This window comes from Fusarium vanettenii, assembly GCF_000151355.1.
Source record: "Fusarium vanettenii 77-13-4 chromosome 3 genomic scaffold NECHAsca_2_chr3_3_0, whole genome shotgun sequence".
In the NCBI taxonomy this organism is placed as follows: Eukaryota; Fungi; Ascomycota; class Sordariomycetes; order Hypocreales; family Nectriaceae; genus Fusarium; species Fusarium vanettenii.
Window position 1 is genome coordinate 1,619,343 of NW_003315880.1, and position 15,443 is coordinate 1,634,785.

Genomic DNA, 15,443 nt, shown 5'->3' on the forward strand with positions numbered 1-15,443 from the left:
GTGACGCACTCGGAGAAAAGGCGAGTGACACCTTCAGAGCAATCGGCCTCCCCTTATAGAACAACTTCGCGAACACAGCATCGATTGGAGAGTCTATGACACTAGTCGTGGACTATTGTGGGCTCCATCGACGGGTTTTCGCATGGTAAACCAGATTTTCGCGGCCGACAACACCCCCAGGAGAGGCTTGCGTCACAATCATGTCCTTCAGGTCTCGCCTCTTCGTCGCTACTACCCTCCAGGAGTCGGCACTCCCCGTCCCCCACCGGACCCGAACGTCGATTATGTTGAACCTGATATTAATTCTCGTCACAAATATATAGAGGCCTGCGATTCAGGCGAAGACGACCTCAGTGTCTCGACTGAGGAGGAAGCCGAGTATCCTGGGTCATGCTTGGCGGTACGGGTTCCTCTTCAACTCTCTGACTTGACCGAGGAAGAGCATTACGAGCCTAGAGTACGATCCAGACTCCTACAACAGCGCCTTATTGAGGGACACTTGAGATATATCAACACCCGCCCTCGACCTGCAGCATTCCGTTCGTTGTGGCTTGATTTGCCACCGTGGCACTTCGAGCGAGAATCTGAAAGCGACGAAGAAATCCCTGAGGAGAACAACGAAGACGCCCGGCTAGAGAGAGCGCGATGCTCCTTTAACCAGTCATTCCGCGGGCCACGTCTGCTTTTCTACAGAGAATCTCGAAACGGGCCCCAATCTCTTTCTCACGAACCTTCTCTTCGACCATCGCAGGAGTCCAGATCTCGTTTCCGAAGACTCCATATGAGAAACTTGTCTAATACACATCATAAAAAGAGAAGAATGCGAGACTTTCTAGTCTATTCTTTTACCAATTCTCTTCTTCTTTATCCTAATAATCATCGCGAGACGTTGAATCACAACTAACATCGCAGAAGTAACTCGCTCTCGAGTGACCCCCATCTGGCTCATCTCCCACCACAGTTGACAGACAGGTCGGTATCAACACTCGCCTTGTATCCAGATATCGTTCTGGCCAACCGAACACTCCCAAGGCCCTCTGTCGGCACCAAGTTCTCATAGTGCCCATGTTTCCACGGTCTCATCAATGCCGAGGCAAGCCAAGCGAAATGGAATCGCCTCCTCGCAGCTATCAACGCTGCCAGGGCAGCTGGTGAAGATGAGACTATCTGCCGGGCGCTCAATCACTCGATTGCCCAACACGACCGTCTTCAGATATCCGAAGAGTTGTTCTCAGCATGGGGGACAACTTTAAGCCGTTACCATTTCGAACCGAACCTATCAAGGCTCATTCTCCTGACGTCCGTTCCGCCCCTACTACATCCGTTCATTTAAAGGTCCTACGAGCAGTCAAGCACGTTCTGAAGCTTACCAATAAACATACCCTGGAGTTACTGCAGAGGAACTGACTGGGAGCGTTGATCGGATCGCACAGTATGTGGAGGTCACTCTGTCCCGTTCGTCTACCATGTCTGTGACAGGACTTTACGACTATACCGGTGAGAACGTCTCTTAGTTCTCCGGACCCCGGTCCCCTTCTTTCGAGGCTGTATATCCTTTCGTCGATGTTGACAGCAAGCATCGATATCACGCTTTACCCAATGTCGGAGTTGTCATGACGGTTCTTGACGTCGTGAAAAAGACTCAACCTATTCTGGTCCTCCCCGTTATCTCTGCCTGGCTCAATGCTCACCAGGAGCCCAACTTCACCATACGCCAGTCCTTATGGGCTTGGACCATGAACGCCGTCACCAACGCCTCTTTGCTACACATCACGCTGGGACTTACTGGCACCCACCGGCGCCGGATGGAGATGTGGGTAACCTGGTCTACCGAACAACGAAGACAAGCTCTCGTTTCTATCCGAACCGGTATCAAGACCCCACTGGTGGAAAACGAACTCTCTGGTAATACGGGTGTGCTGGCGTTTCGTCCCTTCTCGGAGTTCTCACCAACAAAGTTCAAGCCGCTCTCTGGGGAGTCTCGACGGCTATGGGAAGTTTTCTATGACACGCTCGTCAGCATCGGTGCCAAGTACGGCCTGTCGCCCAATGACTTTCAATACTACTGCACGATTCCCTCCTCGAAAGGCTCTGGCCATCGCGTCTTTTGCCCCTTCCATGTCCTTTCTCGACCTCAAGCCTTGGCAATTGGCTGGGACTGGCACATTCTGAGTACCCTTGCCCGGAAAAAGCTGCGGATAATGCGGAAATTCTGCAACCGACATGCAGAGGGGGCCGGATATGGGGAACCTCAAGTCACTGAACTCGTCTTCATATATTGGATAGCGCATCACTTCAGCAGCAAAATACAACAAGTGAGAGCCGATCGACCTCAGGCAACCAGGACTGAAGTTGCGTTTCACATTCTAGACCGTTGGGGCCTGCCGCTTGTGCCTTAGATTGGCAATGCGTTCAAGGCATCACTTTGCAAAGGGCCTGATCATAGAATCGCCATGCGATTTGGTCTTGTTGCTAACAAGCATCTGGACCCCGTCAATTACATCGACCTATCTCAGTCCACCATCACTTTCGACACTGTCACCACGAACTTTGGCATGATGAACTACGACTCTGGAGCCTGGGATGGCATACGCCGGCTCCTCACTCTCATCCCCCAGCAGCATGCTTACTGGAAGGTCGACCGTGGGCTTGGTAGCGGACCTTGGGCTGGGGTCCAAGACGAATCTATCATACCCATACCCCCAGTTCCAGAGTTCGAAATGGAACCCCTCCCGATTGAGTCCTGGCTCCAGAGCGGAGATACAGTGTCAGAATCCACTGATCTGCTCAAGTGCCCAGCTTGTCATTCCAACTTTGGCTCCATCGCTCTCTTGGTCCAACACAACCGGCGGGGCCTATGTCTTGACGAGACCAAGTCCTCGGCAGATGCGATTCTCAGTGGAACCAGGTCACCAGAAACCCCACAGCAACTCCCGCGGCAGGACGCTGTTGATGCTGAATACTGGAAGACTGTGGCCGAGAAGTACAAGTGCCCAGATTGCAGTAAAATTTGTGCCGGCGAGTCACATTTCCAACGTCACATGGCTAACCATCGCAAGGAAGATGAGTTTAGGTGAAAGACCCAACCCATTCTAGTCCTCTCCGTCATCTCCGCCTGGCTCAACGCTCATCAGAAGCCGCTTCACCAAACGCAAGTCTTTATGGGGTTGGGTCGTCAACGGGCACACTCCAGGCGAATCTCCCAGCGCTTGTCCTCGATGGCACGATCTATACTTGGGTAGATTTTAGGATAAAAATGAGTTAATAGTAATCAAAGACTGTCTAAGAGTTATTCCTCGCCTTAGATCTTTTCCTCATAAACTAAGATTACTATAATATACTACATATCATAAAATCTTCATAAGAATTTACTAAGAATGGCATCACTGGTCTGTCAAACTGTCAAACCGACGTGCGCGGAAACGGATGCCCGATGTTGAACTCGAAAAACGGCAGCCACTGCTCAGCCTCGCTCTTTCTTCATAATCTCGCTGTTCCTGATCCAAAACATACCTCCTCCTCCTTCGCGCAACTTTCCCTCTTTCAACACTCCGCTTGCGATAACCCAAAGAAGCCCGAGTAAGTAAAACTCTTCCTCCTCATTCCCTATGCGCGCACTCCATGCACGAAATTTTGACGCTCCCTCCTCCGAGCCCCTCTTCCCTTGCCTCTCGGAGCCATATCATGACCCATCGCAACCTGAGTTGCCTGTCCTCCGCACTGACAGATCACGAACTGAACAGATCATAGCGCATCGGGAATTTGCGCTGGGAGATTTGCCTGGAGTGCGCTCGCATTAGGACTTGCAGTGAAAATGCTATTGAGGGCATTTATATTGGCTGTCGTCACTATGGTGAGTTTCTACTCAACCTGCCTCAGGCTAAAGCTTGGAGACTTGCTAACACAACTGTTCAGGTGGCTCCAGACGATGCGCTGACTCAATTGATAGAGGCTACGATGGCACAGAAGTATGTATCCGGCAGTCGATAGAAATGGCTTGTACTAACGTGGAGACATCAAGAATGATGTGCTGGCCTAGGAATCCCGCAAGCTTGGAGAGCACCACGGTACATGTGTTGCAACGGCAGGCCCTCCTCGATCCCTATGGCAATGCGACACGCCCGATCACAGTTCAGATGACTCTTCACCGACCGCGAGAACGTCAGTCGAGGGTCTGAAAACACGGTCGCCAGACTGACTTTGGCTGTCCAACTTCATCGCGGATCTTCAGCGTATGAATGCTGCCATTCTGGAAGAACTCCCTCGTCGAGGCCCGGGGAGGCCCCAGGTAGCAGCTGTCGTCACGATGGAAGAGGACGGCACTTTCACGGAGGGTCAGACTCAATTTTTCGACCAGATGTAACGGCTTTGGGGCTGGGGGTGGAACTTGAGCTGGCCAGGGACCGAGCACGAATAAACCATGGGAGTTGGCACTGAAACATGTTATATCCAAGACACCGAAACTCCAGTCAAGGCTCCAGGACACATTTCCGTCAAGATTAAATCGAATTTATCGATGATTGCCCGCGTGGTGTGCAACCTTGCGATACTCCGATCCAGGTCGCCACGGGATTTGTTAGGCCAGTAACACTCAGACCCCTGAAAGGAATCTTGAGAGAGTCGCATCAAATGCGCAATGAGGATAGGGCACGTACCATCCAGGGCATTCCGAATTACATCCATTTGGGCAATGAACATTTCATGTTCTTGGAGGGCTTCGGGATGCCACAAGTAGCGAGGCCCAGGAAACGTCTGCCAGGCGTGACCCAGGGCAAGCCCATTGCTGATAGAAAGCGAACAATAGCGAGTCGAGTCGCCCTACTCTCGAATTTCGTCCATGTGCGCCTTGGTATGTGGGCGGATATATCGATAACATCGTGGAGACCACTTGGCCTGATATCTCGATTGGACTCGAATGCCAGAAAAGTTACGTGAGACTTGTGAGAAATGCAAACAACTAACCCAAAGAGAATCTTACCGAGGACGCTTTGTGAAGCCCGCTGTGGCATGACCTGCAATGCTACGAACGCTACTGGTCAGAGTAGGTTTCTTCCTCCTCCATTTCTTCGAGTTTCGCGTGATTATGTACCAGATGGTCATGTCAGCGATGGTGAAGGGCAGGCCCGTGGGAGGGGAACTGAATTCTAAGGATTACTACAGAACGTTTGTTATATTTCCAAGCCAGTAGATCATACTCACGTCATCATAGATGGATTGGCTTCGATTAATTCCTTGGCTCCCAAAGCAGGGGTAGAGACGAGGCGGCACTTCAAGTGCAGGACGGCAAGGGCGAAATGAAGTTCAAATGCCAAGAATTTGAAATGCTTCTTCTCTTGCTTCTAGTAAATTGTTAGAATGGGGGCCGTGTTTTGACGTCAGATTTCAAACATACCTTGGCTCCATCGGAAAGGGTTTGATGCTGCACTGCGTCGACAGCCGCCATATCCATCATCTCCTCACCGTTTCCCAAGGAATCGGCCTTCTCCCAGAAAGAAGACTCCTCGTCTATCAGATAGATGTCATCAACATCGACCCACCCGTCACCGTCCGTATCATCTTGGGCGCCCTCTTGGATGAAGAGGGGAGAGTGTTCGGGGTGACGTTCCATCACGAAGCTATACGGTTACTGAAGTACATCACCATCTGATCCCTGATCATTACTATTTTCTTTCGACCTCTTGCTTCGCATCGCATAGGGCAGCCTTCATGACGCCATCGGCCGCAAGGTAGTGTGGCTGCTTCTTGGGGGCGACACAGGCGCGATGGATGGCCTGGTTCACGCTGCTCCAGCGATTCTCGCGTAGTCTCTGCTCTTGCGAGAGGCAGGTATTTGCATGGATAAGACCTATTCTTTCCATCCCAAACGTGCATGCAGCTTATATATAGGTAGGTCATCCATCCAGACTCAGATAACCAGAGTAAACTAGTCATTCATACCCATCAGGCACTCTCTTCAACACCTATCAATCGCCCCTCTAGGGAAGGGCAAGGTAAATCACCTGGAGTCTCGTTTCCAAGCAACAGGTCGGTTCGCTGATTTGGGGAACCCGTCCACGGCAGTCATCCTCATCAAATCATCATCCACATTTCATCTTGAGATTATCAAAGAGCAATCCTAATTTAGGAGAAATACATCAAAGTTTATTCAATCCTTATACTAAGACTTGATTATTGCCATCTAATTCCCCGTGTTCTTATTCGGGACTCTAAATGAACGTCTGTCGAGTGTTCAAGGTGTTATTTTAGACATCTTATCTCACGACAAAGGCCAGATGGATTCAGCGTACTCACAGGTAAACACTGCATTTGCCAAGTTCAATTTCACATCAGTGACGAGTCAAGACACAAGTAGATATATCTGCAACTATGCAAATTCGTAGTATCATTCGCTCATGCTACCTATTACATCTTAACTCTAGATCTGTCCAACAGGTCTATATCTTAGTTTTCTGTCGGCCGTGGCTTCTCATTACATCCCATAGTTCGTTGTACATATACTCGAGTTTCTTAGGCCTCGGTCTTGTGGGGCTCCTCCTCGTGGGCGAGGCTGGTGGTTCCCATGACGGCGCTCTTCTCGATATCGTTGGGGAGGTTACCCAGGGCACGGTCGCCAAACATGAGATCGATCTCCTCGAGAGAAAGCCCCTTGGTTTCGCGGAAGAAGAAGACGAGGACGGGGAGGGTGATGACAAGGTTCCAGGCTGTTTCATGTTAGTTGGTGGCTTCATCTGGTAAAGGCGAACGTGTGACATACCAACGAAGAGGAAGTAGAACTTCCAGCCAAGCTCCTTAAGACCATAGGGGCTGACCTGGGCCCAGAAGGTAGCAACCAGCCAGTTACCGATGCCAGTGGCAAAGGCACATCCCTTTCCACGGATCTGGTAGGGCATAATCTCAGCCATATAAGTCCAGCTGACAGGGCCGAAAGAGAGGGAGAAGATGATGGTGACACAGAAGAGGAAGGCAACACCAGCAATGCTGAGACCTGTCTTCTCGCCGTCGGTGTTCTGGCTGTTGATGGCACTCTCGCAGATCAGGGCGACGGTGATGGCCAGGATACCGTAGATCAGGGGACGCTTTCGGCCGATTCTATCAGCGATAAAGGTGATGAAGAACAAGTCTAGAAGTGGTTAGTAAGCTGCTGGAGTTGTGGGGAACCCCGTGGGGAGCTTGATATGGGAAAAACCTACTGGCGATAGGACCGCAACAGTTGTAGATGCCGGCAACGAGCAGTTTCTTGCTTCCAGTAAAGCCCAGGCTTTCATACATAATAGTCTGATAGTAGCCAATCACATTGATTCCTGTTCTACGGGTCAGAATTGTGGTTGTGAAGGTATCGCCAGATTTGGGTGTGGTGTTTTGGCGATTTTCACCACATATACGTACCAGTAAACTGAGTAAACACTTGGACCAGGGTACCAAGAGCCAGACGCTTCCTCCATTGAGGAACCTTGAACATGACAAGCCATCCGGGGGCGGTGGCGGCCTTCTCGGCGTCAATGGTCATCTTGATCTCCTGGAACTCAGCCTTGACCCAGTCGTCGTTGTGGCCATCATAATGAAGCTTGCGGAGAATCTTCATTCCCTCCTCAAGGCGGTCAGAGGCAATGAGATGTCGGGGGGTCTCTGGGAGCCAGACCATGCCGACGCACAGGAGGGCTGAGGGGAGAGCCTGGAAAGCCAGGGGGAACCGCCACTGGAAGGCTGAGTGATCACCCATGTGGTGACTGCCATAGCCAATCCATGTGGAAACGATGAAACCAACGCCAATCATCTGCTGGGCGAGACCGACGATGAGACCACGGTTCTTGGGGCTGGCACATTCGGACTGGTAGACGGGGACTGGGGAACCGTGTAAGCTAGATTGTGGAGATGGGGAAAACGGGGAAACTTACCACTCATGGAAAGAAGACCAACTGCAAATCCTGCAATGATACGGCCAATCAACATCATGGCAAGACTAGGAAAAAACAGTTAGCAGGTCAGATCATGATGGGTTCGCAGATCTCTACTTACTGGTAGGCCGCGGCTTGGAGAACAGCGCCGACAGTGCAGATCAGAGCGCCGATTCCGATTGTCATCCTTCTGCCGTACTTGTCCATGATGACACCTCCGAAGAGGGCTCCAAAGACGGCTCCGCCGTTAAAGGTCGAGTTGATGGCACCGACGATGGGCGATGTGTCTGTCGTGTCGAAAAAGTTGAGGAAGTTTTTGGACGCAATGACATCCGTCATTACACCGGAATCATATCCGAAAAGGAAGGAGCTGAAGAAATTATTAGGATGTGTAGTTTGGTCTGTTGAGAGGTGAGTTTGCATACCCAATGGCTGCAAAGCAAGCCAGGCCAATGTTGTAGACTTTTCCCATATTGAGGGTCCAACTCAATCGAGTTGTGTATAGTTGTTTGTAGTTTGTGTTTGTTGAATAAGAGGCAAGAATGCCAGGAATCTTTGTAGTCGATGAATCGATGTGAGATGGAAAAAGTCGACTCAGAACGCGGTGCCTCGAGTCTATTTGTATCAAGACTCACCATGGCTCCATTCTCGAAAACCTCGCGCCCAGGTCCGTGTTCTTTTTTGGCGACATGCTATTGCTACGCTACTCGTTCTCCTCCTGATCTCCGTTGACCCACAGAACTTTACTTCCCCAGGGGTCCCCCCGTGGGCATCTCCGCACCGTCATGCTACCAGCGGACAGACCATCACGCAAGGGTAACGGGTTTCCAGCGTCTATTCTCTTTTAGCCGCGTCGTGAAACTGCGTCTGGCACATGAGCAAAGAAAAAAAACGGCCCGTCTCCAAGGTCGAGATGCGAAATCTCCACTCACCCCCGGCTTCGACCGACGGCTCTCTGTGGTTTGTCTCGATCCAGTGCAGGGCTCTGCACCTTGTCCCTGAGGCGATTCATCGTCGGCCCCGAGCGGCTGGGACAGCTAATCCATCCACGTGCCGGCCGTCAGCCTGTCGCCAGTCTCACCGTCGCCGGTTAAAGTGGGAAAACGGTATTACCCAGCCTGTCAGAGCCCAGTCGAGTCAGTGGATGTCGTCTAACGAACGTGGTTTGAATCGAATCAGCCTCCATCGCTAATGCCAAGCAGCCAAGGGCAGGAGGCGTTCGAGAGCCGAACCACACGCCTAATGATCTGACCAGTTCCGTTGCCGTCCGTCAGCCACAGCTTGCCGTGTGCCGGACGTAGAACGGGCAAGGGGTCCCGGCACGGTGGAGCCGGCAAGACGGACCTAGACTCCGGATAAATGCTGTCTTTGTGGGAACTTGGTCGCGAGGGAACCTTTGATGCTGGTGTGTCTTATATGCGGGCCAATCGCAGCAGGGCTCGAGTTCCTATGACCCGAACCCCGGGTTGCCCGACTTTGACAGCAACAACATCATATCAGATTTACAGTGGGTGAAGTTGTCGGTCAATACATCGGTGATCGAGCTACTCGGTCATCCGAGTTTAAGATGTAAAGAATGTTGATCTCTGGGGTAAAAATACGGCCACGTCCGAGATGAGTGTGTGATGACCACCCATGCGAGAAAACGCAAGTTCATGTCCTTGGCGTAATCGGCTATTCCAGAATGACACGCCGAGTAAGAAATAAACGAGACATGAACGAGATACGAGAACATCAGAGGAAAATACAACAGAATATTCAAAAATGTAGCATAATGAAGGGAATACTCTAGAGATCTTTTGCATGTTCTTCTTATACTACGTTGACCATCTTGAGGGAGAAGAATACCAACATGCTTACACTGGTGTCTCGTTTTCTCTTTGACCCGCGTGCATGGGAGTTTCACGATTTGCATCGTAAATGATTGAAATCCATGTCTTGCTGCCCTGGTCCCGTTCAGTGGCAATACTACTCTTGGCGCAGCGAACCACATGCACATATGTGCTCCAGAACGAATTGGCAGACGGTACCTGTGATGCTACAGTCTCATCCGGCATATTATAGAGAATAAGCAAGTACTTCTTGGTACACATCTTGACAGTTGGATCACAGGGTCTCATCGACAAGTTGGTTGCTATTCACGACCTAAAAATATCTAGAACTAACTTCAGAAGGTTTGTGGAATGCTCTCCTCGGGCTTGGATATTGTTATGATTTTGGAACTGTCTGTGGATAAAATTACGACAAGACTGGATCCTTTTTTACAAATAACGACCCTATTAGTATACTCAATAATTCAAGTAGTGGACAAAGTATTGCCCCTATTACGTTCAACATTCACCGTGTAATTACCCTGGAGCTTGAGCAATTAGTCGCCATGATCGAAGCCACTCATGGAAAACCCAATAGTCTGGTTCTTCTGGTCTTGGTGGCGTGTAGTAGTATATTGCAGGGTAGATCATCCCATTCAGCGCTGGGAGATGTCCGTTTCGGGATGCTGTAACATGACCAAAACACCACCAAGATATTATTGATTTAGCCTCCATATGACAGTCCCGGTAATGAAGATTCAGCTGTTAATGATGGAGCCTCACATTTCTTGCTTCCTGTCATCGAACAAACCATGTCACCTCCTTGAAAGGTTGTTCGGGAATGACCCAACCGCGCGGCACAGTCGATACACGAACCCGTGACACAACATGCAAGTAAACAAGCTGATCCATCGAGCATAGGATCACTTTCCATGCAAAAAACGATCGCCATCTCCAGCTTTCTGTGCCGCCCGTAACCAGACGCGTGGTAACTCAGCCAAAACGGCACCGGCAGAACGGATCATGCGTGGCACGAGCTTTTCCGGTTAAATAGAGAGACCGGGTAGATTCAACTTTAATGAGAGAGATCTAGCGGATCAAACATTTTATCCTTTCAACTTACACACCCCCTCCCCCATCATGAGAAGAGTTGAGGCTCTCGCGAGGAGCCGGGTCTTGCACGGGAGTTGACCGAAGCCCGGCGGGGCCCGCTCGCCGAGTGCCCCACTCTGATCACCCAATCAAAGGTCACATGGGCCGTCCTGTTTACCGTTTCCGGCAACCGTCATGGGCCGGCTCCGCTAAAAGGAGGCTGAAAAGCCATGTTGGAACTGGGTAAGGGCTCCAGGAAGGAATGTGGGCGGAAGCATGGTTTGTCATGACGAGGGATTGGCTTTCATCACAAGGCAAGCAGAGATTTTCTAGCGAGAGAGTAAAGAGAAAGCCTGAACCACGGAGGCCGGACACCTCGCGACTCTCCGGAATCGCCCGGGTTTCTGATCCTTTTGCTCAAGCGATCTTACCCATGACCAATGACCAGACCACTGGGTCTAGGATAGCACATGATTGGGAGAGATGGCATTGTTGAAAGTGTCTGATGGCAAAGTGGTTTGGCGAGAATTACCCCATATGTGTTAGATCGACGTACCCCTGTATTAGTTCTGCGGAAACGCCTGACGGCAAAGTGATTTGCGAAAATTACCCCATACGTGCTAGATCGGTTTTACGGCTGCAGTAGTGCTCGGACGCCCCCGCCCCCCCGGCCTCATGGAATCTTTTCGACTTGGGTTTCTGGATCAAGAGGTCATGAGGATGCTGATGCTGCGGTCTCGCCTCTTCATTCGACTTGTCTGAGAATAACAACCACTGAAAATCTTAATGGCATTATAATCGTAAGAGGAGTGTCAGCGTGGAAGAATTTACAAGGCTTATTTGATATTGACGATTGCGTTGAAAGGCATGATGGCTTGTGTGTCATGAGTTGAGCTCCTTTCATAAAAAAAAAAAGAAATAGAATCGCAAAATAGTAAATCATAACTTATATCATTAAACTATGTAGACTTTCATTCTATCTAAATCATCAAGTGCCATTCAATCAATAACCCAATCTTTTACAGGGCCTCAATCGACACGGGAGCATCTCCCTCCAGGTCACGACCCTTCTCCACCACCTTGAAATCACCCTTGAGAGCCTGAGTGCCCTCAAGCTTACCGTCTGAACCAACAGTAAGCTCAACAACAACCTTGCCGTCACCATCGACAACCGTCGTCTTGGCGCCGGGGGAGGTCTGGTAGAGGGCAACCTCGACATCGTTGGCGTAGTCGTATGCGGCTCCGACCTGCTTGCGGCTTCCGAGGACAAGGATGGTGTTTTCGCGGACGTACAAGGGCAGCGTGCCAAAGGCGTGCTTCTCCTTGAACCAGCCAGGTCCGGCCTTGACTTCGTTGGTGAAGTAGGATGTCCACTTGCCCTTGGGGAGGTAGAACTCGACCTCGCCCGATTCCTCAAAGACAGGAGCTGCCAGCAGCTGGGATCCGACCATGAATTGGCGGTCGAGGTACCAGGCTGTGGGGTCGTTGGGGAACTCGAGGGCCACGGATCGGAGGGACATGGGAATACCGCCCTCGATCGACTCCATGGCCTGCGCGTAAAAGTACGGCATCAGACGCGTCTTGAGCGCCGTGAATTTGGCAAGGGTCCTGGAGCAGCCCTCCTCGGTCTGGTCATCGTTGTCGACGGTCCAGGGCACACGGTAAGAGTTGCTGCCGTGAAGACGGCTGTGACTGCAGAGGAGACCCATGGCAACCCATCGCTTGTAGATCCAGGGAGGTGGGTAACCCTCGAAGCCGCCGATATCACAGCTCCAGAAGGAGTATCCGCTCAGACCCATGGAGAGACCACCGCGGACGGATTCCGCCAGAGCCTCAGGGGTCGACTCGCAGTCACCGCCCCAGACGAGAGGGAATCTTTGGGTTCCGGCACAGGCAGCACGGGCGTAGAGGACAGCCTCGTCCTTGCCGTAGCGCTTCTGCACGGCCTCGTAGACAAGCTTGTTGTAGAGGAAGGCGTAGTAGTTGTGCATCTTGTGAGGGTCGACGTTGGGATCGTGCCACTGGACATCGAGGGTGGGGATACGCTCGCCAAAGTCGGTCTTGAGGGCATCGACACCCTTGTCGAAGAGACCGTTGAGGCACTCGACGTACCAAGCACAAGCCTCAGGGTTGGTAACGTCTAGGAGACCCATACCGGCCTGCCACAGATCCCACTGCCAGACATCGCCATTCTTGCGCTTGAGGAGATAACCCTTCTCAGCGGCATGCTTGAAGGCCTCACCAGCCTGGCCGATGTAAGGATTAATCCAGACACAGACCTTCTTACACAGACCGCTCTCCTTGAGTCGGGCAATCTGTGCCTTGGGGTCTGGGAATCTCTCGGCGTCAAAGACAAAGTCTGTCCAGCGGAATCCCTTCATCCAGAAGCAATCGTAGTGGAAGACGTCGACGGGCGAGCCACGGGCCTTCATACCCTCCAGGAATGAGTTGACGGTGGCCTCGTCGTAGTTTGTGGTGAAGCTGGTGGTCAGCCAGAGACCAAAGCTCCAGCTAGGAACCTTGTTGGCCTTGCCGGTAAGGGTAGTGTACTTCTTGAGCACATCCTTGGGTCCATCGCCGTAGATGATGTACATCTTGAGACGCTGGCCCTCGACGGTGGTCTGGACTCGGCAGCATCGCTCGCTGCCAATCTCCATGTCCACACGGCCGGGGTTATCGATAAAGACTCCGTACCCGCGGTTGCTCATCCAGAACGAGACGTTCTTGTAAGCCTGGTCACTGGAAGTGCCTCCATCGGCGTTCCAGAGGACGACGTTCTGCCCGACCTTGTTCCAGGCGCCGAAACGCTCTCCAAGGCCGTGGACAGACTCGCCGACCGAGAGAGTCGTCTGCATAAACATGTAGTGCTTGAAATCTCGCATGTCACCCAGCTGCATGGGCGTGCTGGGTGCGGTTGTGTAGGCGAAGCCGGTGCTGCGGTTGCCCAGCGTCGTGAGGTGCTTGGAGCCATCGGTGCTGTGCAGCTTGATCTCAAAGTTTTGAGAGTCGGGATGGATCGTAGCAGACAGAGAACCAGACTGAAGAGTCGTGCCCTTGTCGCTCTTGACGATCTTTCCCTCGACAGAAGGCTTTCCATCGGGGAAGAGCTCAAAGTGAGGGCCCTTGTTTTGAGCGCCGGCCCAGTGTGTAGACTCGATGGAGATAACGCCGTCCATCTCGGCCTTGAGGTCGAGGGTCACGGTCGGCTGGTTGAGGGTGTCGCCGCGGGAGTTGATGTGCTTGACCGGGCACAGCAGGTTCAATGCCTGCTGGTCCTCCTGGGGAGTGATCTCGTAGACGTCCTCGGCATACTCGGTGCGGACGCCCTCGGCGGGCAGCCACATACCATCGCGCAGATGCATGGTGTTGAATGTGAGAATATGATGAATATAGTAGAAGTGTTTTTGGCTCAATTGGCCGTGTCTGAGGGGAATTCAACGCAAGAGAACATTCCTCGAGGGAAAAACGGCTCCCTTTGAATTAGAATGGTAACACAAGAGACAATGGTCTCACTCTCCACCTCCCATCATGGAACCTCATCCTCACGAAGCACAGCAAAGCTCAGATCAGAGCAATTCAACCACTTCGTCATCATTGGATCCAGCTTCATTCCTTTCCCCTCTCGACCCCACCATCTCTCATGACATGGCAGCTTCTGCAAGCTCATCCCAAAAGGCCCATGACCCTGCCGGCGTCATTCGCCCGGCTCGGACAGCAGACACATCATGCTTTCTCGAGCTAGTGCTGTCGAGTTTTTTCTTTACTGCCTGTATGCCGACTTTTACTGACCGGGCCACACACCCTGGCATGGCTCGATTGGCGGGTTAATAGCCTGTAGCCCACCCGGCTAAATGCAACCATACCATCGTGGGGTTTTAGGGCGTGTTTGTGTGTTTCTTGACCTACACCGACCTTGTCTCTATCCTCTCACCTGACTGATTTACACTCTATCCTCCTCGTCAGTTCATCTCCTCTTGCGTCCCGTCCCGTGCTAGGAACTTCGGCGCGTCGTTCCACTCTCTCCGCTCCGGGCCTCCGACTCCACGGTGAGCCTCTGCGCCCCCCGGTCTCATCTCAGTTCCACGAATCCCATGTCCTCTTCGTCCCCTTCTTCCTGCCCGTCTTGGGCTCTGCAGCCGTCCTTCAATATCCACAGATGCAGCCAATTGGTGGCGTCCCCGCATTTCCCCAGGGCCAGGAGCCACACCACGGCACTTGGTGGTGCGACGAACCATCATGATGATCTCGGCGTCATGTCCCAATAGCATATTGCTCCCGCAATTACGGGAGGATACATTGTCTGATGTTACTGTGCTGTGTACTATTGTATCTAGGTGATCAAGTTGAATCTTAGAGGCTTCACAGTATTCCCCATTGAACATTTCAACAACTGCCAAGAGAAGCAACACACAGCAAGCAATGTCTCGGGAATAGCTCCATTCATGATGCTCTTCGTATAATATACTCTCAAACCACCCCCCGAGCATCCAAACAAGCTAGCCATGTACAAGTGGTGCTACCAAATCAGCAAGGGTCCCATCGTAGAGGGTCTTATGTGACTTGAAGGCATGTGCCATGAGCCTCGGGCTATCACTTCACGATGACCAGCCTGAACGGTTAATTGTGTAGTCTCCTTGGCTCCATC

The 15,443-nt window shown here is 51.8% G+C and overlaps 4 protein-coding genes across 4 annotated transcripts; 1 reads left to right on the forward strand and 3 right to left on the reverse strand.

Moving 5' to 3' along the window:
* Positions 1-1,466: 1,466 nt before the first annotated feature.
* On the forward strand, positions 1,467-3,077 carry NECHADRAFT_77764 (uncharacterized protein; the record flags this gene model as incomplete). The annotated part of the gene is made up of 3 exons (XM_003052550.1): positions 1,467-1,497; positions 1,609-2,315; positions 2,400-3,077. The coding sequence occupies 3 exons, from the start codon at positions 1,467-1,469 to the stop codon at positions 3,075-3,077; spliced, it is 1,416 nt and encodes a 471-aa protein (XP_003052596.1).
* Positions 3,078-5,144: 2,067 nt separating this feature from the next.
* Positions 5,145-5,608, reverse strand: NECHADRAFT_77765 (uncharacterized protein; the record flags this gene model as incomplete). Its single annotated transcript, XM_003053061.1, has 3 exons — positions 5,145-5,154; positions 5,200-5,339; positions 5,393-5,608. 3 exons carry the CDS (start codon positions 5,606-5,608, stop codon positions 5,145-5,147), a joined length of 366 nt encoding a protein of 121 aa, XP_003053107.1.
* Positions 5,609-6,507: 899 nt separating this feature from the next.
* On the reverse strand, positions 6,508-8,367 carry NECHADRAFT_91884 (uncharacterized protein; the record flags this gene model as incomplete). The annotated part of the gene is made up of 7 exons (XM_003053062.1): positions 6,508-6,701; positions 6,755-7,120; positions 7,191-7,301; positions 7,387-7,842; positions 7,896-7,960; positions 8,017-8,265; positions 8,321-8,367. 7 exons carry the CDS (start codon positions 8,365-8,367, stop codon positions 6,508-6,510), a joined length of 1,488 nt encoding a protein of 495 aa, XP_003053108.1.
* Positions 8,368-11,817: 3,450 nt separating this feature from the next.
* Positions 11,818-14,160, reverse strand: NECHADRAFT_36682 (glycoside hydrolase family 31; the record flags this gene model as incomplete). Its single annotated transcript, XM_003053063.1, has 1 exon — positions 11,818-14,160. The coding sequence occupies one exon, from the start codon at positions 14,158-14,160 to the stop codon at positions 11,818-11,820; it is 2,343 nt and encodes a 780-aa protein (XP_003053109.1).
* Between the last annotated feature and the right edge of the window lie 1,283 nt (positions 14,161-15,443).